This window comes from Zea mays, chromosome 2 (assembly GCF_902167145.1).
Source record: "Zea mays cultivar B73 chromosome 2, Zm-B73-REFERENCE-NAM-5.0, whole genome shotgun sequence".
In the NCBI taxonomy this organism is placed as follows: Eukaryota; Viridiplantae; Streptophyta; class Magnoliopsida; order Poales; family Poaceae; genus Zea; species Zea mays.
The window spans coordinates 44,157,247-44,179,760 of NC_050097.1; the positions used below are offsets into that span (position 1 = coordinate 44,157,247).

The 22,514-nt window shown below is 43.2% G+C and overlaps 2 protein-coding genes across 4 annotated transcripts; both read left to right on the forward strand.

Moving 5' to 3' along the window:
- The first annotated feature begins 250 nt into the window (after positions 1 to 250).
- LOC103646364 (uncharacterized) lies at positions 251 to 3,953 on the forward strand. The gene is made up of 9 exons (XM_035965056.1): positions 251 to 477; positions 618 to 705; positions 787 to 800; positions 881 to 1,092; positions 1,258 to 1,502; positions 1,587 to 1,799; positions 2,050 to 2,142; positions 3,181 to 3,285; positions 3,363 to 3,953. The coding sequence occupies exons 1-9, from the start codon at positions 251 to 253 to the stop codon at positions 3,741 to 3,743; spliced, it is 1,578 nt and encodes a 525-aa protein (XP_035820949.1). The 3' UTR covers positions 3,744 to 3,953.
- A 12,565-nt stretch (positions 3,954 to 16,518) lies between these two features.
- On the forward strand, positions 16,519 to 22,206 carry LOC100273682 (uncharacterized). Of its 3 annotated transcripts, XM_035964636.1 has the most exons (3): positions 16,525 to 18,202; positions 18,770 to 21,453; positions 21,831 to 22,206. In XM_035964636.1, the coding sequence occupies exon 1, from the start codon at positions 16,596 to 16,598 to the stop codon at positions 18,084 to 18,086; it is 1,491 nt and encodes a 496-aa protein (XP_035820529.1). In that variant the 5' UTR covers positions 16,525 to 16,595; the 3' UTR covers positions 18,087 to 18,202; positions 18,770 to 21,453; positions 21,831 to 22,206.
- The last annotated feature ends 308 nt before the right edge of the window (positions 22,207 to 22,514 follow it).

Consider the following 22,514-nt stretch of genomic DNA (forward strand, 5'->3'; position numbering starts at 1 on the left):
TGATCTAGGTAACTTCTTTCAGCAATTATGTGCTAGGACATTAAAGTTAAGTGTTTTGCATAGAATGAAATCTAAAATCCCAATTGTTCTATGCAAGCTTGAAAAAATATTTCCTCCTGCATTTTTTGATGTCATGGTCCACTTAACTGTCCATTTAGCTGATGAAGCTATCCTGAGAGGACCAGTGCAATATGGTTGGATGTACCCAGTCGAAAGACGGTTATATACTTTGAAGCATTCTGTGAGGAACATGGCACGACCTGAAGGCTCAATTGCTGAAGCATATGTTGTTGATGAATGCTTGATTGCTTGTTCGCGGTATTTTGATGATCTCGACACACGGCATAATCGGGAGGGCAGGAACAGAGAGCGTGTTGATATGAGCAAGGGTGATTTATCTGTTTTCCAACATGGAGTCGATTTACTCAGAGCTCATACGGTTACATACCAAGAAAATATATATGACAAGATGGTTTGGTATGTGTTAAACAATTGTCCGGAGGTTGAACAATATATAGAGTACGTCTTCCTATCTACAATTTCTACAATTTCACTTCTGGTGTCTACAAAACCTACTAATTTTATGAGCTAATTGTCTATTCAAAAATGCTTTGCAGGTTATACAGAAAGGAGCTAGAGAACGAAGGAAATCAAGATATTGAAAAAACCATTGAGAAACAATTTGCTATCTGGTTTAAGAACCATGTGAGTTGTTGTTGCATATTGTCTTTAACCATTTTTAGTGGTTCAAGATGTTTTAACTATCTTGGGGAATTATGTGTACAGATTGCAACTCTACGGTTTGTGAATGGCGAAGATGTAAGTGATGACTTATACGCTTTGTCATGTCAACCAGATCTGCGTATAAGAATATTTTCAGCATGTATTGTTGGTGGTGTACGCTTCCACACTACACTACACATCCTAGTTCAACAGCTACCACAAACCAAGAATCCACCCAAAACATTACTTCTGCAACACAATTTACTTCAAGTGCAGCCGCTGAACAAAATTACACCCAAGGCATGACTGCTGCTGCACAAGCTAATTCTCCCATACAAGCTGACATCAGCGACCACATTGCAGATGAAGGCAAGTGATTATTTATATATGTAATTTCAATTCGATTGTTATTCAATAAATTTATTAGTTTATCCTAGGCTAGTGAACCTGCATAAGTAATTCAAGTTGTAAGTATATGTCCAATTATTTTTTAGATTTGGCACTAAATTGCTTTTTACTCACTCCAATAACTAGAATTGGTACCAAGGCAAAGAAGTATGGGCAAACAACTTGAATCCTTGAGCAGAGGGTTAGGCACTAAGATTCCAATCCAAATTTATGATGGAAAGCGAAGGCCAGAACCCCCTATTCAGGCCGCAAAGTTTGCATCAGAGGGTGGGATCATACTCAGGCAACATATTCCAATATTTCCACACTGGAAGGAGTACAAGAAGCAAGAGAACGAGGGTAAAATTACAGACTATATTGGCAAGCTTGCTGTAAGTCAATATTTGCATCACTTGTTCAATTACAGTATATTGTCCTTTTCAATCAAGTATTCTAAAGTCACCACTTTTTACTAGGGTCAATTCACCATGGATGTGGACAGTAAGGCAGTCAAAGATGCATGTGTTGATATGATAAAAGGAGGGCAGCGCCAGATGAGGTATAGGCTAAAAAGGAAGTACTTCACCGGGGTTCCTGCAAATCAAGTGAGGACTACATCGCCTGTTCCATGTATGACTGATGACCAATGGAAAGATTTGGTACAAATGTGGTCTACCCCAAACCACAAGGTATTTGTGATCAAGCTCCATTTCATCCCTCAACATAATTAACTTTTTCATCCTTTTCCAAGTGATGTATGTGTTGATAGTATTGTGCTTCCTAAAGTCGCATACATAAACTTAGCTAGGAGTGAAAGACTCAATGATGAATTATAGTTCGGTTAAGAAAATGGATGAGATTGTGCAATCATCATAAATAGTTTCACAATATAATTAATTATATATATTTCTCTACCTTACAGTTTCATTTTACACGCAGAACAATTGTGTCAAGAACAAACTTAATCGTGAGAAGGTGCAATTTCCACAGTGCATAGGATCTCAATCCTACATTGCAAAATCCTATGTAGTGGTAAGAAATTGTTATGTGTGGATGAACTCGTTGCTTGTCAAATTCTTGGTTAATGTATGAATGGGTACTGCTACTACCTACCAACACGGTCACCTTAATATCTCTAATATTTAGACTACATCATTGCTTTTTTAACGTATGCACTACTTCTTCTTGGTTGTTTTTTATTTTCAACAACCATTTTGTGTATTTACAATTCCTAACTAGAGTACGGTCTTTAAAATACATATGATGCCTTCAAATATAATTGTTTTTGCTAGCAGATCTTGTGCTTTGACTGAGTTAATTGCTTATTCAGTTGATTATATAGTCATGTTAACCGCATAAATGACTCGATACACATTAAATCATCACCAAATTCTAGAATAAAACATGTAGAGTTGTACCACAATAGCTAGAAATATGCAGTCTCAGGTTCCCATCTTTGAACTCCTAGTCAGATAGCTGAAGGTCATGTACATAAAAGAACGTTGAGGTTGGGGAGAGTTCGATTTCAAAAGATGTAACTGCAGTGAACCTCTGACTAACCTGTAGTGATTACAGTGCTCCTACAAGCCTTCAGATGCTTGTAGCAGCAGCTACATCTGCTGCAACTAGTTGCTTGGAAGCTTTTTATTGAAACTATTTTGGCCGCATCTAATTTTTTTATATTGAGCTTGCTACACAGTAATTGCTGATTTAGGTACTGCTAAGCAGCTGAGCTACATCTGCTGTAACCAGTTGCTTGGAAGCTATTCACTCTAATTGTTTTGGCTGCATATCTAATTTTTTTATATTGGGCCAGTTGTGCAGCTATTGCTGCATCAGGTACTGCTGAGCAGCTAGATTATGTAGTAGCAGCCACAGTTGGTGAAAAAAGCACAAGCAAGCAGAATTTAAAGCTAAAATGATGCACAATAGTTAGAACCTATAAAAACTACATACCCAGTTCAGTTCTTAATATGTCTACATGTTGTTACAATTCAATAATCTAAATCTCAACCTGTAGCTTCTGTTTTGATCAACCATGCTCACCAAATTTATTTGACATCATTTTAGAGGCAAGAAAAATATAAAGATATGGAACCTAGTGCAATTGATCTTTTCAAGGAGATGCATTGCAGCAAGAAGAAAGGATTTAGTGAGGCCGTTCAGAAAGCTATAGTAAGTACATGTTTTCTCTCTTTGTTACCAGTCTCCAACATGAATTCTAATATATTAAGTTTCAATATTTATGTTAGGGTGATATGGAAGCAATGGTGGCAACACCAGTTGAAGATGGACAGCATGTGCTGTCTTCGACAGAAGTTGTTTCCAATGTGCTACCGGGTTCAAGTAAATTTCTTCACAATGCTGGCCTTTTACCTGCCTCCAAGAGAAGCAATACAAGGACTATCTCGACAAGGATGCAAGAGCTTCAGACTCAATTGGACACTGAGAGGCAAGAAAAAAATGGATTTCGAGAAGAAATGGAAACCTTAAAGGCCCAGTCACAAGCATCTGAGGCAACCATTGCTAATCAATCGACTGAGATTGCAGATTTGAAGAAGTCCTTATCAGAAAATAACAGTCTCCTTCGACAAATATTAAGCATCAATCGTGGCCAGATGACTCCTCCTTAAGTATGCTTGCTAGGGTGTTGGTGTCAACCATCCTGAAGATCGATCTCACAAAACTTTAGACCTCATTTTATCCTTATGCTTGCTGTAGAAATTAATAGGAACTACAACTTGTTCTATTGTTCACTTGTTATAGAGGATTATGAATCATGTTTAATGTTAAAAGCTTATGTGTTGGATGCATTATGCTTGAAATATATGTGGATATTGTTACTTTGGATGTTTGTAAAAAATATGTGCATTATGTGTTGGATGGTTTTGGGCATCAAGCATTAGTGACGAATCAAAATGTCAGAATGTGATTGCCACATCAGGTGCTCTGTCACTGTTTTTATGACAAAATATTCGTCATAGTTTATTTGACATGTCAGCTGCCATGTCATCTGCCACCTCATTCATCTTATGACAAAACATATTGTCACAAAGTTGTTGCCACATCAGCACCCACGTAAGCTCATTTATGACGAATATATTCGTCATAAAAATGTGCCACGTCACTTGCCACGTCATTTAGCCATATCATCAGACATGTGGCAACCGGTCTCATGGTACAATTAGTGACGTTTTTGCTCCACATTTATGACAAATTGGAGTGTCATAGATTTAATGACGAACTTTAAGGTCGTCACTAAATTTATGACGTTTTTAAACCATTTGTCACAAAGGTTGCTTTAACATGGAGCTTCTGTGACGATAGCAGTTTTGTCATAAAGACGTCACAACTGAGCAAACTATGACAAAAAAACCACTGTTTGTGACGTAATACAAATGTCATAGAAGGTAACATGTGTTGTAGTGTGTACTCATCAAGCATGGTTCTTGTCATGTCCAATAGAGTTCTATTCTTCCTCTCCACTACACCATTTTGTTGTGGTGTGTAGGGAGAAGAGAACTCATGCTTGATTCCCTCCTCCTCAAGGAAGCCTTCAATTTGAGAGTTCTTGAACTCCGTCCCGTTGTCGCTTCTAATTTTCTTGATCCTTAAGCCGAACTCATTTTGAGCCCGTCTCAAGAATCCCTTTAATGTCTCTTGGGTATGATATTTTTCCTGTAAAAAGAACACCCAAGTGAAGCGAGAATAATCATCCACTATAACTAGACAGTACTTACTCCCGCCGATGCTTATATAAGCTATCGGGCCGAATAGGTCCATGTGTAGGAGTTCCAGTGGCCTGTCAGTCGTCATGATGTTCTTGTGTGGATGATGAATACCAACTTGCTTCCCTGCTTGGCATGCGCTACAAATCATGTCTTTCTCAAAATGAACATTTGTTAATCCTAAAATGTGCTCTCCCTTTAGAAGCTTATGAAGATTCTTCATCCCAACATGGGCTAGTCGGCGGTGCCAGAGCCAACCCATGTTAGTCTTAGCAATTAAGCAGGTGTCGAGTTCAGCTCTATCAAAATCTACCAAGTATAGCTGACCCTCTAACACTCCCTTAAATGCTATTGAATCATCACTTCTTCTAAAGACATTGACACCTACATCAGTAAAAAGACAGTTGTAGCCCATTTGACATAATTGAGATACAGAAAGCAAATTGTAATCTAAAGAATCTACAAGAAAAACATTGGAAATGGAATGGTCAGGTGATATAGCAATTTTACCCAAACCTTTGACCAAACCTTGGTTTCCATCCTCGAATGTGATAGCTCGTTAGGGATCTTGGTTTTTCTCGTAGGAGGAGAACATTTTCTTCTCCCCTATCATGTGGTTTGTGCACCCGCTATCGATGATCCAACTTGAGCCCCCGGATGCATAAACCTACAAAACAAGTTTAGTTCTTGACTTTAGGTACCCAAATGGTTTTGGGTCCTTTGGCATTAGACACAAGAACTTTGGGTACCCAAACACAAGTTTTTGACCCCTTGTGCTTGCCCCCAACATACTTGGCAACTACCTTGCCTGATTTGTTGGTTAGCACATATGAAGCATCAAAAGTTTTAAATGAAATGCTATGGTCATTTGATGCACTAGGAGTTTTCTTCTTAGGCAACTTAGCACGGTTTGGTTGCCTAGAACTAGATGTCTCACCCTTATACATAAAAGCATGATTAGGGCCAGAGTGAGACTTCCTAGAGTGAATTCTCCTAATTTTGTCCTCAAGATAACCGGCAGGGTATAAAATGTAACCCTCGTTATCCTGAGGCATGGGAGCCTTGCCCTTAACAAAGTTTGTCAATCTTTTAGGAGGGGCATTAAGTTTGACATTGTCCCTGTTTTGGAAGCCAATGCCATCCTTGATCCCTGGGCGTCTCCCACTATAGAGCATGCTTCTAGCAAATTTAAACTTTTCATTTTCTAAGTCATGCTCATTTATTTTAGCATTAAGTTGAGCTATGTGATCATTTTGTTTCTTAATTAAAGCTAGGTGTGTAACACCCCAGGTGTTACCAAGGTGTTGGCTTCCTAATGGCACATCTACCTATTATCACATGTGGGTAAAACTTGAAGGAGAGGGAGCACTTAAGACCTTGGAAGCTTGAGTGAGTTAAGAAATTCCAAGGACCAAAGCACTACCCAAGCTTTTAGGTAATATCACCTTGGGCAAGGTAGGATTGAACCTTGGGCCCCCTCTCTTGAAGCCTTTAGTTGAGAGAAAGATTAGGCAAATGCACATTCCATGATTTAAACCCTTAACCGAAGTTTAAGAGTACCAAAATGTTTACAAAAGACAGCAAAGGAACTTTACAAAAAGACCCCTAAAAGACCCCTAAATCAGCCCCAAGTGGAGAACACTATGGAATCACCCCCATTCCCTTTAAGTCCCAAAATCAGCCCTAATCTAGAGATCAGGGGTGTTCACCCAGCTAATGACACCAAAACCCCAGGGTCTAAATAACAAAAAGGAGCCAAATTACCTAAGGAACCCCCTAGAAGAGTTTGAACCCAAGCCAAGACCGTTTGACACGGGTTGGCACCTGTTTTTTCTCGGGTTGAACAGTGCAGACAGACAAGACTTGGCGCCACCATATCTTCTAAACCAGATCCAATCTTCCCTTGGAACTTACATGAACTAGGTAGCCCTAGGTGCAGGGAAGAAATCTTACACAAGCCATAGGGCAAGATTCGCACGTTTGGCTGCTCAGCAGGCGCAAGAACAAGGGTAGAAAGCAACGTCCACGTGTTCGACGCGCTCTGGGCTCGCCAGAGCACGCCCGATGCGCGCCCCGCGTGCCCCGCGTCGCGCCAAAGTCCAGCCGGCGCCATGGCCCATGCCCGCGCCTATAAAGCACCCAGGGACCTTGACCGTACCCCTCCGCACGCGCTCGACCTCACCGGAGCCCAAACCCACCGGCGTTTGCCCGTGCACGGCGTGCCCGCGGCCGCCCGAAACCCCGCCACCCTAGACCGGCCAACAAGACCCTTCCCAACCCCGTCCAGCCCTCGGAGAAGACTGTGCACACCTCGGTGAAGCTCCCCGAGCGAGGAATCGGAGTTTGCTTCGCCGGAGAGGCCAGTCCACGGTCGCCGGACTCCACCCGACCGCCGGCGAGCGTAGACCGGGTAATCCTCTGCTCCATTCTTCGATTCCTTGTGCACACAGCCTCTACGTCACCCCGTGAAACTCACTGTGCCATTGGATTGAACTAGGTCGCCGTGGTTTGGCCGGAGCACCCGCCGCCGACGAGAGCACCCGCCTGCGCACGTGGACCGGACGATTCCGGCCACCCCCGTCGTCGAGTCGTACACCGTTGTGACCGCCAGGACCTCCCGGAGCCAACCCCGCCCCTCGCCGGACCTCTCTCACCGCCGGTAAGTCGCGCCGCCCTTTTCTTTCTTGCGGGTACTGTTTAAACCTAGGGAGGGACCGCGGGGGAGAAGAAGAGAAGGCTAGGGGGTTTTGCGCAATGTCAGAGACTCAGAGGAATAGTAGCGCGGGGGTATAACTGAGAGAGTTAGTTTGGAAAGAACCCGAGGACTTCGGTGCAAAGTGGTTTTCCAGGAAACCTTTTATTAAATCTGATTTAAAATTTAAACATAACTTGAATAATTCATATCTTCTGTTTTATTCGTCCAAATTGAGTCAAACCAATTTTGCCAGATCTTAAATAATATATACTACTTAAGAAAAATATAAAACCCCTAAATGTTACAGAAAACTTCACGGTTCTGATTTAAATATTGATTTGGCCAAAAGCTAAATGATAGGAAGAAAAATAGTTGCACTATTTAACTGAGGTTAAGAAAATTTGGAGAAGTACATGACCACCCACTGACCTAATTAAAAATGATAAACCCCTCTGTCCACCCCATTAAGGTAGAGTTTGCCATTTATTTTACATTGTGCTTAAAGTTAAAGAAAATAGGAAAGGTAAATTAAATAAAGAATCAGGGAGCTCCCATATTTTTGTTAGTATACTTATTCAGTGTAGTTTACTAGAAAAATTTATTATACCCTGGTTTAGTATAAAATAAATTGGATACCTTTTATTTTAAGAAAATAAGGAAAACTTAGAAAAACCCTAGAAAAATAACCTCAAGGTGAAAACACCCCAACCCTTGTGATAATTAATGTTTTGTTATAAAGAACATAGGAAAAATATGAAATCTGCTGTTTGACATTTTTCAAATAATAAGGCAATAGAAGGTGCCTTTTTGGCATTAAACTTTGGAAAATCACAACTAAATAACCATCCCTTAGCTTTCTGTGATTTTTGGCACAGAAGCTTATTATTACTGTCAAATGCCAACAAAAATAACCCTTAGGACAGAACCCACCCCTAGTTAAGAGTTGTAGTACAAAGTGGCCCATTTACATAACTTTTGTTATTTTTGTCTAAAGCATAGCCTTTTTATTTTGAACCCCAAATTCCTAGAACAGGCTATAGTGACCAATGGCAACCCACTGTAATTTTTACAGAATTTTTGGAAAAAGTTAAACCACTGTTGTAGTTCAAACCCCCACTAGAATTCATAATTAGAAAATGAAAAAGGAGAAATTGATAATAGAAACTTGTGTCACCTAGCCCAACTAGCAAAACTCTTTTTAAATTGCCCACTGAAATATGTAAGGGAAAAAAAATACAAATCCACTATGCTTATCCTTACCAAAACTTAAACCTAGAATGGTAAGCATAAACTACTAAAAGCCACGTATAACCAAGAAACCCTAAGTTACCAACTAACTTAGTTTTTCTTCCGTTAGCATAATGTTATTAAATCCTGCACAATCATGACATACATATTCATTGCATTTCGATAGATTGTAACCTCGCTAACGGAGAATACGTCCTCGTGCCGGAGCAAGGAGCTGCTCAGGAGGTTGCCCCGGACCCAGCACCAGAGCCTGCACCAGAGGATCTGCCTGCCACTGCTTTGGAAGGCAAGCCCCGGTTTATGCATAACCTGTAATTTATGCTATTTTACTACACTTAATGATTGTAGGATTGATTGTGCACTTAGGTGTAGGAGTTGGTTGAAACCCTAGTTGCATGATCTCAGGAATCCTGTTGAGATGAATACTAGTATGCTAGGTCGAGTAGCTGCTTTATTAATTAGGATCTCGGTAGAAGTCGAGTGATTTTTCTAGCACTCGCGCGAGGTCAGGAAATTGGTTGTATCCACTTTCTTATCATAATGATGCTGGTTTGTGGATAACAATCCATGGGGATTGGTTGTCCACGGGATAAAAATTGGAATAAGGATTAAGGTGTGGTACCGTGTGTCAAGCGTTTGAACGTACTAAACACATACCGAGAAATATGGTAAATCGGTAAGCCTAGTACCTGAGTGAACCTGCCCGCAGATTGCCCTCCTCACGCGACCTGAGACGTGGTCTCCCATTCCGGTTATGGTGGGTACAAGTGCGGTCACTGCACGACGACAGTCGGGGTCAGTGAGGCATTGTACGCCAAGGTGGTGAGCCCCTTTCTGTTGCCAGGGAATCGATGGGGACGGTTGATGTGTGTGGGGACGGAGTGCCCCTACATGTCGTGTCTTTAGGTTTACCTTGCAAGGATAAAAACTCGATTCGAATCGTCTGCTTCTCGCAGCTAATGAGACTGCTTGATCCATGCTGCTACATTGAGTAACAAGTGGAAATATGATGAGTTGATACAAGATGTTGATTGCTAAAAAAAAGGGTTGCTACTATGTATGAGTAGATAGTACATATTTAGCCTTAAGAGAGTCACACTTAAATTGACAAAGTTAAAACTTGATCTAGAAACTCAGCTAGTGCTTTTGGCAACCAAACCCCACAGCCAAACAGCTGCATGTCTAGAGGTAGAGGAGTAGACTCCTCACACCGGGTAAGTCTAGTTGAGTATTAGTATACTCAGCCTTGCTTGTGGCATAATTTTACAGGTTCTTTGGAGGACATGGTTGCTGAAGTGACTTGGTCGTCCATCTTGCCACCAGGTTGGACTGTCGAGTGGGACCCCGCCTCGGCTGAGGAGGAGCAGGAGGAGTGATGGGACAGGCTTCCCCATCCCTCCATCTAATTATCGTTAGTTTTATTCCGCTGCACTTCGAACAATGATGACTACTTTTGCAAAAACTCCGATGATGATGTAATAATTTAATACTCCTTAATGTATGTTTTTATGCTTTATTGTATTTGCTCTGTGACTCGCCATCGAGTGAGATTGTGGTACTTGATCCTGTCAGTGGCCTCGTCGGACTAGATCCGAGGGATTGACGGGTTATTCCCATTTAAGTGTGGTCTAGCCTCTAAGGCGGGACTTAGGCACTTAAGTCGGAATAATTCGGGCAGTTCCGCCACAAGGTGATCATGGATAGCATCAACATTAATATCTCTGCATCTAGTACAAATTGAAGTATGCTCAACGGTAGACGTAGAGGGTTTGCAAGATTTTAATTAAATAACATTAGCATGCAATATATCATTTTTACTTCTAAGGTCGGAAATGGAAGCAATGCAAACATCTAGTTCTTTAGCCTTAGCAAGCAATTTTTCATTTTCATCTCTAAGGCTAGCAAGAGAGATGTTCAATTCATCAATCTTAGCAAGCAAATCAACATTATCATTTCTAAGATTGGGAATGGAAACATCACAAGCATTGGAATCAACCTTAGCAATTAAACTAGCATTCTCATTTCTAAGGTTGTCAATAGTTTCATGGCAAGTGCTTAGCTCACTAGATAGTTTTCACACTTTTCTACTTCTAGAGCGTAAGCATTTTTAACCTTAACATGCTTCTTATTTTCTTTAATAAGGAAGTCCTCTTGGGTGTCCAAGAGATCATCCTTATCATGAATAGCACTAATCAATTCATTTAACTTTTCTTTTTGTTGCATGTTTAGGTTGGCAAAAAGAATGCGTAAGTTATCCTCCTCATTGCTAGCATTATCCTCATCACTAGAGGTTTCATATTTAGTGGAGGATCTTGATTTTACCTTCTTTCTTTTGCCGTCCTTTGCCATGAGGCACTTGTGGCCGACGTTGGGGAAGAGAAGGCCCTTGGTGACGGCGATGTTGGCGGCGTCCTCGTCGGAGGAGGAGTCACTAGAGCTTTCGTCGGAGTCCCACTCGCGACATACATGGGCATCGCCGCCCTTCTTCTTGTAGTACTTCTTCTTCTCCTTTCTTCTCCCCTTCTTGTCGTCGCCCCTGTCACTGTCACTAGAAATAGGACATTTTGCAATAAAATGACCGGGCTTACCACACTTGTAGCAAACTTTCTTGGAGCGGGGTTTGTAATCTTTCCCCTCCTTTGTTTGAGGATTTGGCGGAAGCTCTTGATGATGAGTGCCATTTCCTCATTGTCGAGCTTGGAGGCGTCGATGGGTGTTCTACTCGATGTAGACTCCTCCTTCTTCTCCTCCGTCGCCTTAAATGCGATCGGTTGTGCTTCGAACGTGGAGGGGCCATCAAGCTCGTTGATCTTCTTTGAGCCTTTGATCATCAATTCAAAGCTCACAAAATTCCCAATTACTTCCTCGGGAGACATTAGTGTATATCTAGGATTCCCTCGAATTAATTGAACTTGCGTAGGGTTAAGAAAAACGAGGGATCTAAGAATAACCTTGACCATTTCATGGTCATCCCATTTCCATCTCCCGAGGTTGCGCACTTGGTTCACCAAGGTTTTGAGCCGGTTGTACATGTCTTGTGGCTCCTCCCCTTGGCGAAGTCAGAAGCGACCGAGCTCCCCCTCGATCGTTTCCCGCTTGGTGATTTTGGTCACCTCGTCTCCTTCGTGCGCGGTCTTTAGCGTGTCCCAAATTTCCTTGGCACCTTTCAACCCTTGCACCTTGTTATACTCCTCTCGACTTAGGGAGGCGAGGAGTATAGTTGAGGCTTGGGAGTTGAAGTGTTGGATTTGGGCCACTTCGTCCTCATCATAATCTTCATCCCATACAGGTGGTACCTGTATGCCAAACTCAACAACATCCCATATACTTTTGTGGAGTGAGGTTAGATGAAATCGCATCAAATCACTCCACCTAGCATAATCTTCACCATCAAACGTTGGTGGTTTGCCTAATGGGACGGAAAGTAAAGGCGTATGTTTAGGAATGCGAGGGTAGCGTAGGGGGATCTTACTAAACTTCTTGCGCTTATGGCGCTTAGAAGTTACGGACGGCGTGTCGAAGCCGGAGGTGGATGGCGATGAGGTGTCAGTCTCGTAGTAGACCACCTTCCTCATCTTCTTTTTCTTGTCACCGCTCCGACGCAACTTGTGTGAAGGGGATTCCTTTTCCTTCCCCTTTCCTTTGTTGTAGGACTCTCCCGATGGAGCCTTCCCGTGGCTTGTAGCGGGCTTCTCGCCGGTCACCATCTCATTCTTGGTGTGATCTCCCGACATCACTTCGAGCGGTTAGGCTCTAATGAAGCACCGGGCTCTGATACCAAATGAAAATCGCCTAGAGGGGGGGTGAATAGGGCGAATCTGAAATTTACAAACTTAATCACAACTACAAGTCGGGTTAGCGTTAGTAATATAATTGAGTCCGAGAGAGAGGGTGCAAAACAAATCGCAAGCGAATAAAGAGTGTGACACGCATATTTGTTTTACCGAGGTTCGGTTCTCGCAAACCTACTCCCCGTTGAGGTGGTCACAAAGACCGGGTCTCTTTCAACCCTTTCCCTCTCTCAAACGGTCCCTCGGACCGAGTGAGGTTCTTCTTCTCAATCAAACGGGAACAAACTTCCCCGCAAGGACCACCACACAATTGGTGTCTCTTGCCTTGGTTACAATTGAGTTGTTCGCAAGAAAGAGTGAAAGATAGAAGCAATTCAAGCGCAAGAGCTCAAAAGAACACAATAAATCTCTCTCACTAATCACTAATGCTTTGTGTGGAGTTGGGAAAGGATTTGATCACTTGGGTGTGTCTAGAATTGAATGCTAGAGCTCTTGTAAGTAGTTGGAAGGTGGAAAACTTGGATGACTTGAATGTGGGGTGGTTGGGGTATTTATAGCCCCAACCACCAAACTAGCTGTTTGGTGGAGGCTGCTGTCGCATGGCGCACCGGACAGTCCGGTGCGCCACCGGACAGTGTCCGGTGCGCCAGCCACGTCACCCGGCCGTTAGGGTTCGACCATTGGAGCTCTGGCTGGTGGGGTCGCCTGGCTGTCTGGTGGTGCACCGGACAGGTACTGTAGACTGTCCGGTGCACCGTCTCGCGCGTGCCTGCCTTCTGCGCGCTCTGGCGCGCATTAAATGCCTCTGCAGGTGACTGTTGGCGCTGAAGTAGCCGTTGCTCCCCTGTCACACCGGACAGTCCGGTGAATTATAGCGGAGTGCCCTTGGAAATTCCCGAAGGTGAAGAGTTTGGCTTCGACCGCCCTGGTGCACCGGACACTGTCCGGTGGCGCACCGGACAGTCCGGTGCGCCAGACCAGGGTGTCTTCCGGGTTGTCTTTTGCTCTATTGTTTGAACCCTTTTCTTGGTCTTTTTATTGGCTTATTTTGAACCTTTGGCACCTGTAGAACTTATAGACTAGAGCAAACTAGTTAGTCCAATTATTTGTGTTGGGCAATTCAACCACCAAAATCAATTAGGAAATAGGTGTAAGCCTAATTCCCTTTCAGTTTCTCCTCAAGCAGAGCTCGGAATGACACTTTCTCTACAGAAAGAATTAGAGAGAAAACCAAAGCACCAAACTTCTATTAAGAGGTGTATGCAACATAGTTGAACACTCAAACCTTACATACTTAACTTTTTTCATCGTTTTACCCATTTTGGCCTGTTTGAACTCGATGTTGGACTCTAAACCATCAAGTCAACTTGACTTGATCTAGATTGACATATCTAAGCTCCAACACCCTGCAAAGGTCACATAGAATATATCCAAACATAGGAACAACCCAAACTAAAGATCAAAGTGAACTTAGCTCTTTCAAGTTGCTTCCAGGTTCTGGCTTTGACACTGCTCTTCCTTCTAGTGATCTTGTTCAATTCTTGAGCTTCATCTTGAACCTTGTGACTTACACCACATAACCATAATATTACCTCATTAGTTATAAGTCACGTTCTTAAGTCATGATCCTCGATGCACCATATCTTTTCTAACTCGATCAACCTTGACTTTGCAAGTCTTCTTCTTTACCCCTAGCTTTGGGTTCCTCAGCCTCTTTGACCTTCTCCCGTGCACTCGGTACCTCAAAGCTCTTCTTGCCTCCATCCTTGGCTTGATCAGTTGTCTCCGAGTTACGCACACCGAGTCTCACTTAAGCAATGTCCATCTTACTTGTGATGTCCATTATCTATAGATATTCCAGTCTTTGGACCATCACACTTGTTCACTTGTGTTGAACCCTATAAGCTTTGCATCAAGCACATGTTCAACACTTAGCACACCTGTTAGTCCTTTAATTGGGTTGTCATCCAAACCACCAAAACCCATAAGAGAGCTTTAAACGGGCCAACCCGACCCGACACTAGGCATGGGTTGGGTACGGGCCGTGCTAAATGACCCATGACCCGACCTTTACCTGACCCGAATCCGAACCGACGTTTGAACAGGTCTACTTCGAGTACTCCAAGTCATCTAAGTCCTCCGACGGAGGATTCGGAGGGTGCTTCCTCTTGCCGCCCTGGTTCTTCTTGTCACGCTTGCCCTTGCCGCTCTTGCCTCGCGCCATTAGGGATTTTAGAGTAGGGGAAGTGGAAATAGGAAATGAGACTAGAGCGAGTGAAGAAGATAGTTGCAGGTGAACGGTCTATTTAAAGAAGCTAGGGGACGACCCTTCGGCTCCCGTCTGTACAACGAAAGGTCGTAAAGCCTTCAAGAGCCATGTAAATTTCCAAGAAATTTCACGCCACTGACACCCCTTGGCGTAACACGACATCGAACAGGAATAAAACCAACCGCTTAGGCGCATTATTACGCACTGCCACATCAGGTTACTACTTTGAGATAAGACAACTTACACACCACCCATTGGGTGTACGGGCGAGATTTTCTATGATTTTTCTAAAACAACCTAATCCGTGAGATATCCATAAAAGGCTACAAAACGACAAACTTAAGATCGGTCAAGCTGGAGTCAACCGGACCTCTATTAGCTATTTCATTAAAACCCTGGCCGAGCATAATCCAGTCGGGCCTCCATCGGCTGGGTTCCAGTCGGTTAGGTTTCAGTCAGCATGACTTCGATCGGTCATATTTTAGTCGACCAAATTTCAGCCTGATGAATCACGACAAACCAAAACCTTTCAAAAGCAAGACTGTGAAGACCTTTGAGTTGATTGATACTCAAATCAATTTAAAGCACTAGGGCTACACCCATTGGGTGCACCTGATATAACAACAGATCAAAGCCACACTCAGAAGCAAGACCAAGAAGACCTTTGAACTGATTGATACTCAAATCAACTCAAAGCTTAGGGGCTACACCCATTGGGTGCACCTCACCTAGTGGATACAAAGACGAAACAAAGTTGCACTCAAAAGCTTAAAAAAGTCAAACAAGATGATTTTTTCTTTGAGTCTCGAGCCAATTACTCTCAAAAGTTGGCTTGACTCTCGGGGGTTTGTGGGGAATGGATATCCCCCGGGTCTTCACAAACACACAAAAATCTCATGGGTCGCTTGATGGGCCTCGCGACATTTGCTAACAAGAACAACAAAGTTGTTGGCTTAATGGATGCACGTCGCAGATCTATCTGTTTAATGGTGATCGGTTGCGTCCCAATACTACACGAGAGATAAAGACATCTGTTTGGGTTTTATATTGGTGAAACCAAAAGATTTAGTACTATTTCGGCGAAGTCTAACATTGTGGTTGCTATAGCCGCAAATTTCTCGTTTTTCGGGTGGCTGACGATGAATTTGCATCTTTTAGGCTCAGGTCTCCTTTGGAACAAAGAAACGTGAAGGGGTTTTGAAGGATTGAAATCCTTTAAAAAATCCTATGTTGTCCTTTGGTACAATGGATTAAATTCATACAAATCCTATAAAATTCCTATGGAATAGACTATTACAGTGAAATTTATGAGAATTTTTAATATGAGATCCAATCTCTTAAAAAATTACTATAAAATTACAAGTGTCACATAGAACTCTAAGGCTCCTTTGGAATGGAGGATTAGTAAAATATAGGGATGTGAAAAATATAGGAAGAGAGTTGCATGTCACCTTTAATTCCATAGGAAAATCTATATGAAGTTAGACCTTATGTTAAAAATTCTCTAAAATGTCACAACAATACTTAATTTCAAAGAAATTTTATACAATTTGTAGCAATTCATTTTTTTGTTCCAAAGGAACACATAGGAAAACTTTTATGGGGTATTAATATTTTACAATTCCATTACTTTTTCTTTGTTGTAAAGAAGGCCTAAAGCTATATTTTTCCCTGTGTTTTTGTGCGAGCCGTCAAGGGATTTGTCTCTATCACCAGCGCACGGCCGAGAATACTTCCTCTTCCTCCTTCCCACGATGGCCGCCACCGCCATGGCCGCCGCCGCCGCCGCCTCGCGGGCCTTCCTGCGCCCGCACCGTTGCCTCCTCCTCCCACACACCCATCCGCTTCGCCGCCGTCTCTCCACCAACGCTACTGCTTCCGCTCCCGCCGCCACCGCCGCGTCGCCCGGCGTCGTGGACGTGCTCATGAAGCGAGGACTCGTCGAGGCCATCACCTCGGAGGCGCTCGCCGCAGCGCGTCCAGGGGAGCTCAAGGTTTACTGCGGCTTCGACCCTACCGCCGAGAGCCTGCATCTCGGTAACCTCCTCGGCCTGGTCGCGCTCTCCTGGTTCCGCCGATGCGGCCACACCGCCGTCGCGCTCATCGGTGGCGCCACTGGCCGCGTTGGCGATCCCTCGGGAAAGAGTTCCGAGCGCCCGGAGCTCGGCATAGCTGCCGTCGAGGGCAACTCCGACGCCATTAAGTCCCTCGTCGCCCAGATTCTCGGCCGCGTCCCGGAGCCTGCCCACCGTTCCCACTCCGGTCAAAAAGAGTTGTCTTTGGACAATTCAGCGAATTCGTCACAGACAATGGGTTCTTTTTTGATCCTCGACAACTACGACTGGTGGAAGGACATCACGCTGCTGGATTTCCTGAGAGAGGTGGGCCGTTTTGCACGCGTGGGTACAATGATCGCCAAGGAGAGCGTCAAGAAGCGTCTTGCGTCGGAAGACGGGATGAGCTACACCGAGTTTACCTACCAGCTGCTGCAGGGCTACGACTTCCTTTACATGTTCAAGAATATGGGTGTCAATGTGCAGATCGGGGGCAGCGATCAGTGGGGGAACATCACAGCGGGAACTGAGTTGATCAGAAAAATCTTGCAGGTTGAAGGGGCGCATGGACTCACATTCCCACTTCTGCTGAAGAGCGACGGTACCAAATTTGGAAAGACGGAGGATGGGGCAATCTGGCTCTCTTCGAAGATGCTTTCTCCTTACAAGTTCTATCAGTACTTCTTTGCGGTGCCAGACATCGATGTCATCAGGTTTATGAAGATCCTGACGTTCCTGAGCTTGGATGAGATTCTGGAGCTAGAAGACTCGATGAAGAAGCCTGGCTATGTGCCAAACACTGTTCAGAAGAGGCTTGCAGAAGAGGTGACGCGATTTGTTCATGGCGAGGAGGGATTGGAGGAGGCATTGAAGGCAACCGAGGCCTTGAGACCTGGTGCTCAGACACAATTGGATGCACAAACAATTGAGGGGATAGCAGATGATGTGCCTTCATGCTCTTTAGCTTATGATCAAGTGTTCAAGTCTCCACTTATTGATTTGGCTGTTTCCACAGGTTTGCTCACTAGTAAGTCAGCAGTTAAGCGGCTTATTAAGCAAGGTGGTCTGTACTTGAATAACGTGAGGATTGATAGTGAGGATAAGCTGGTTGAGGAAGGTGATATAGTTGATGGGAAGGTGCTCTTGTTGTCTGCTGGAAAGAAGAACAAGATGGTTGTGAGGATATCTTGACTACTCTTATTTGTTCTTTATAACTTATTTTAGCCATTGAGGAGAAAAGTAACGGTGTTGTGTCTTCAAAACTCAAATGAGCTGTCTATGAGCATACAGATTGTTATATTGGAGAGGTTGAACACACCTTTTTTTTTGCTCTATTAATTTTGTTCATGAGAACTTTTTGTGTGCTATCTATTGGCTTTGAGAATGACAGCTGTTTTCTCATATCATGTTATAGTATCAATCCTTTAGGGCTAGTTTGGAAGCAAGGGAAGGCAAACCCAGGGAGGAAAAACCTCTCATGTATAATTAAATATCTTAAGGCTAGTTTGGGAACCCTATTTTTCTAAGGGATTTTATATTTTTACAGGAGAAAATGAACTAATTTCCCTTGAAAAAATGGAAATCCCTTGGAAAAATGGGGTTCCCAAACTAGCCCTTATTCAAATATTATCTACAGGGATTTCTCACCCTGGGAAAAGAGGGGGGTCCCAAAGGGATTTGGGTTTCGAAACTAGCCCTTAGAGGATCTTTTACCGCCATCAATATCATATCAGGTGCTGTTTGGTTGGGAGTCAGAGGGAACGGGGTCATCCTCTCATCCCCCCATAGTGGAATATCCCTAAGATATGGAGTGAGCCTATCCCTTTGATTCGAGCGGACTGACTCATTCGCCTTCTTCTCGTGCGTGCATGCAGGTGTGGAGGATGAGCAAGAGTGCATGCTCCAAGCACAGATGTTCAAACGAGCTTTGGGTTCAGCATAGACACGCATAGGCAATGTGAGCTCCAGCTTTGGCACTGGCACGCACAAGCGTGAGATGACCTCCGGTTACAATGAGTGGCCCAGTGTCAAGGGAACAAGGTGCAAGTTGAGACGCAGGCGGGCGAGCTCCATCTGCTTGAACTGTGAGTGGGTTGGTGAGCTCTGGCTGAGCTGCTGTGTCGGTGGGGAGCGGCGCTAGTGAGGGGCGACGGTGAGGAGGAACGAAGAGGAGGGTGTGTGCCTGTGAGTGCAAAGGAAGAGGAGGGTGGGCGTCAGCAAGGGTCATAGGGCGAGCTCCGGTGAGTGAGAAGAAGCGGTGTGTGGCTTCAACAAGCTCTTGGTGCAAGGAAGAAGAAAAGAGGAGGCTGACATGTGGACCTCACATGCTAGATGCATTGTCCCACCTTTTGATGTACCTGAACCAAATACGGAACAAGGATGGGCCTATAGGTGTACATTTGTGCTGTGCCTAATAGGCCGGCCCAAAGCACACAATTTCTGGCACGGCCCATATCTGGCACGGCCCAACCTAATTGTGGGCCTGGGCCGGCACGGCCCATATTGTGGGCCGTGCCGGGGCCTCAATTCAAGCCCACGGGCCGGCCTGGCACGACCCATTTAACTAAGGCCTACCGAGGCCCACTAAATATAGACTCAGTATTTAACTAAGATCCGTCAAAGCCCACATGACTAGCATAACTTGGAAAATCTAGAGCTTCAATAAGCCATCGAGAACCAATACCTAGATATGGATAGTGAATAGTGATGATGATCATTGTATATGTATTCTGTATGGATGTATAGTACTCAATTAAACACTAAACAGAGAACTGAATATTATTTGTGAGCTAGTTGTACTATTTTTTTTCTTTCTGACCAAAGGTTTATAATGTGCATCCACAAAACATCTTAGTTTTATTTTGGTCATATATATTTTATACTTTTTGTTGATATATTACTGTTGTATGTATATGAGCCGGTCTGGCACATTAAGGTATTTTGGGCTATTTGGGCCGGCCTGGCACACATAACTAATTGTGGGCCGTGCCGTGGGCCGATGACTGGGCACACGTGCTGGCACGGCACGGCCCATAATTAGATATGTGCTTTTGTGGGCCGTGCCTTTGTGGGCCGTGCTTTTGTGGGCCTGTGCCGTGCCGGGCCAGGCCGGCCCACATGTACATGTATAGATGGGCCCATCTCCCTAACGCAGACATGAAACTGGATCATCCCATCTTAAAAATCAGGGTCAAAACTATCCCATCCCACTATGTCCCAGATCAAACATATGGTTAATCAGTTTTGGGAAGAGGCTAATGGTTGGTTTGTTATTGGTGCACAGAAGATTGCTTACTGCTTCGGTGCTTGCTGATTGACATAATTTATAATTTATTTATACAGGTGATTGTTAAGTGCTTTGACATGTCATGACACTAATTTCCTATTGCAAGTACAAAGTATGCATATCGTCAAAACATTGATCATGAATAAATGCAAAACATTTTGCTTAGGTTTTGATTTAATACTGGTTCATGTCAAAGTGTGGTGAAACTTATCTCGTGTTAGTATACTATAGTGGCGTTGTTCAATTTTTTAATTTCAAATCGGGTAAACCATACATGTACTGTTGACATGCTAAATTGCTAATGTTCATATATAAGGAGTTCAGGTGGCATTTCTTTTTTGATCTCATAACTCAGTGGAAAGTTGCATGCCAGTATCACATTTCAGAACTTCACTGATCATCAGTGTTTGACCATATAAAGTTGTCACTTTATTCTCTTTCCTTATGTTATCAATAAATTATATAAATGATTGATCAGATTATGTTCAGTTTTTGAACCACAATGATGTTGAGTTTTTTTAGTACTCCCTCCGTCCCAAAATAGTAGGGGGCAATTCCTTGTGTGCCATAGGAAATTATACTCGTTCCTTGTGTGCCACTGGCCCCATATATCATACACACACAAAAAATTCCATATATGTCACTCAATAGCACACAAGGAATGAGTATAAAATTCAATGGTACATAGGGAAACTTTCCAAATAGTAGTTGTTTTAGCTCTTAATTTTTATGTCTATATTCAAATGGAATCTAGACATATACCAAACATATACATTAAGTGTTGCATGAACCCACTAATTTGCTAAAACGAATTTTATTTTGAGACAGAGGGAGTATTACTAAATGTACATATAGTTCCATGTTTGCATTTGGTTTAGTGGCATCTTTTTTTCTGCCAGGTTATTTGACATAATAATCTTTTTATATGCTGGGTTCGATGTGTACATGAACCACAAATTAGTAGTTTAGTACAGTGAACCCCCTCTTATCATTCCATTGCATATATAACATGTGTATGTATCGGTGAATGGTAGTCACCCTTTGTCTGTGCTTGAGTACAGGTGCAGAAACTGGATGAGATGGGCTAAACCTTTCCCTGAATCTAGCTAACCTGCTGCGGTTGCCTTGTAACCTTGCTTTGCTGATTTTTATTTTTACTTTGACATTTCTTTTGCAATTTCTGCTCATTCAAGGATGTTGTGTCTCTTTTGCAGGTTGTCAAGTATTCTTGGTGGCTATGTATTGCAACAATAATTTAAATTGATCATTCTGGTGAGTTTTGGTGTGCTCTTGGCCTTTTGTCAGGGTGGTACTGTGTGTCTGTGCATTTAGGTGAGATTTGCTAAGTTGCAAGTATGTCAACTTGAGTAGGAAAATTTCAATTAAAAGTATCTGAGAACTGGTAGGAAATTCGTGGCTGAAAGACATGTACGACTACCTAGCCTCTTCAACATAATCTTAGTTACAGTTCGGTAACCTGTGAACCTACTGGTAAAGATAAACATGTGCTTGTTTAAGAACCATTGTATTTTCTTCTATTGATTTTCATGATCAATTGCTGGGTTATAGATTAAATTCCATGATCAATTCCATGCTAAGTTGCAATTTCTATTGATTTTCATGATCAATTGTCTTCTATTGATCAGCAGTGCTGGGCGGGGTTGACAGAGAGTTAGATGACGCTGACGTTGTCGTGGTAGACAAGTGTGCTACTGGTGAGGGGACTGTGAAGCTCCTGGAGGAGCTGAGTTGGTGCATCCAGCTTGCCTTAGCCACCCCATTGTCGACAACTAGGTACTCACCCTCAGCACACTGGAGCGTGAGACCACATGCTGACACTCACTTGGAGGACTAAGAGATGAGGTTGGCCACAAGAAACACTGCATAGCCAGAGGTAGACCGATGGGTGTCCGAGTGCTCATGTCTAGAGGAGTGCTCGCATACGGTCGTTTTGGTAGAGCGGGAGTATTTCAACTATGGTAAATTTTAATATTTCAATATGGAGACTCCAAGAGCCGTTCCGTTCCTCTTTTGTTTGAAGCCAAACATCCAAAAAATAAGAATGAAATAGTTACATTCTCTTCCATTCAACCAAACACACCCTTAATCTGACTTACCACTCGAATGAGGTAGCAATTCATTATTACCATCTAAGCCAATGGCTATGGTAACATGCGAACAAATAGTGACGAGTACCAACAATAATAAGCAACTTCATATTTGGGGAAGATCATATATACTAAGCAACTTGAGCAAAGACAAAAAAAAAGCTAAGCCCAAAGGAAAAAAAAATATATACTTAATGAAGATCTCTGACTCTCCGTCCAATCTAG

What these genes read in the sequence shown, in the direction of transcription:
- LOC103646364 (XM_035965056.1), top strand. Translation starts at nt 251, where the DNA reads ATGGCACGACCTGAAGGCTCAATTGCTGAAGCATATGTTGTTGATGAA. An exon ending in TTGCAAAATCCTATGTAGTG is followed by an intron (nt 2,143 to 3,180) that starts GTAAGAAATTGT and finishes ACATCATTTTAG; the next exon opens with AGGCAAGAAAAATATAAAGA. An exon ending in AGGCCGTTCAGAAAGCTATA is followed by an intron (nt 3,286 to 3,362) that starts GTAAGTACATGT and finishes TATTTATGTTAG; the next exon opens with GGTGATATGGAAGCAATGGT.
- LOC100273682 (XM_035964636.1), top strand. Translation starts at nt 16,596, where the DNA reads ATGGCCGCCACCGCCATGGCCGCCGCCGCCGCCGCCTCGCGGGCCTTC.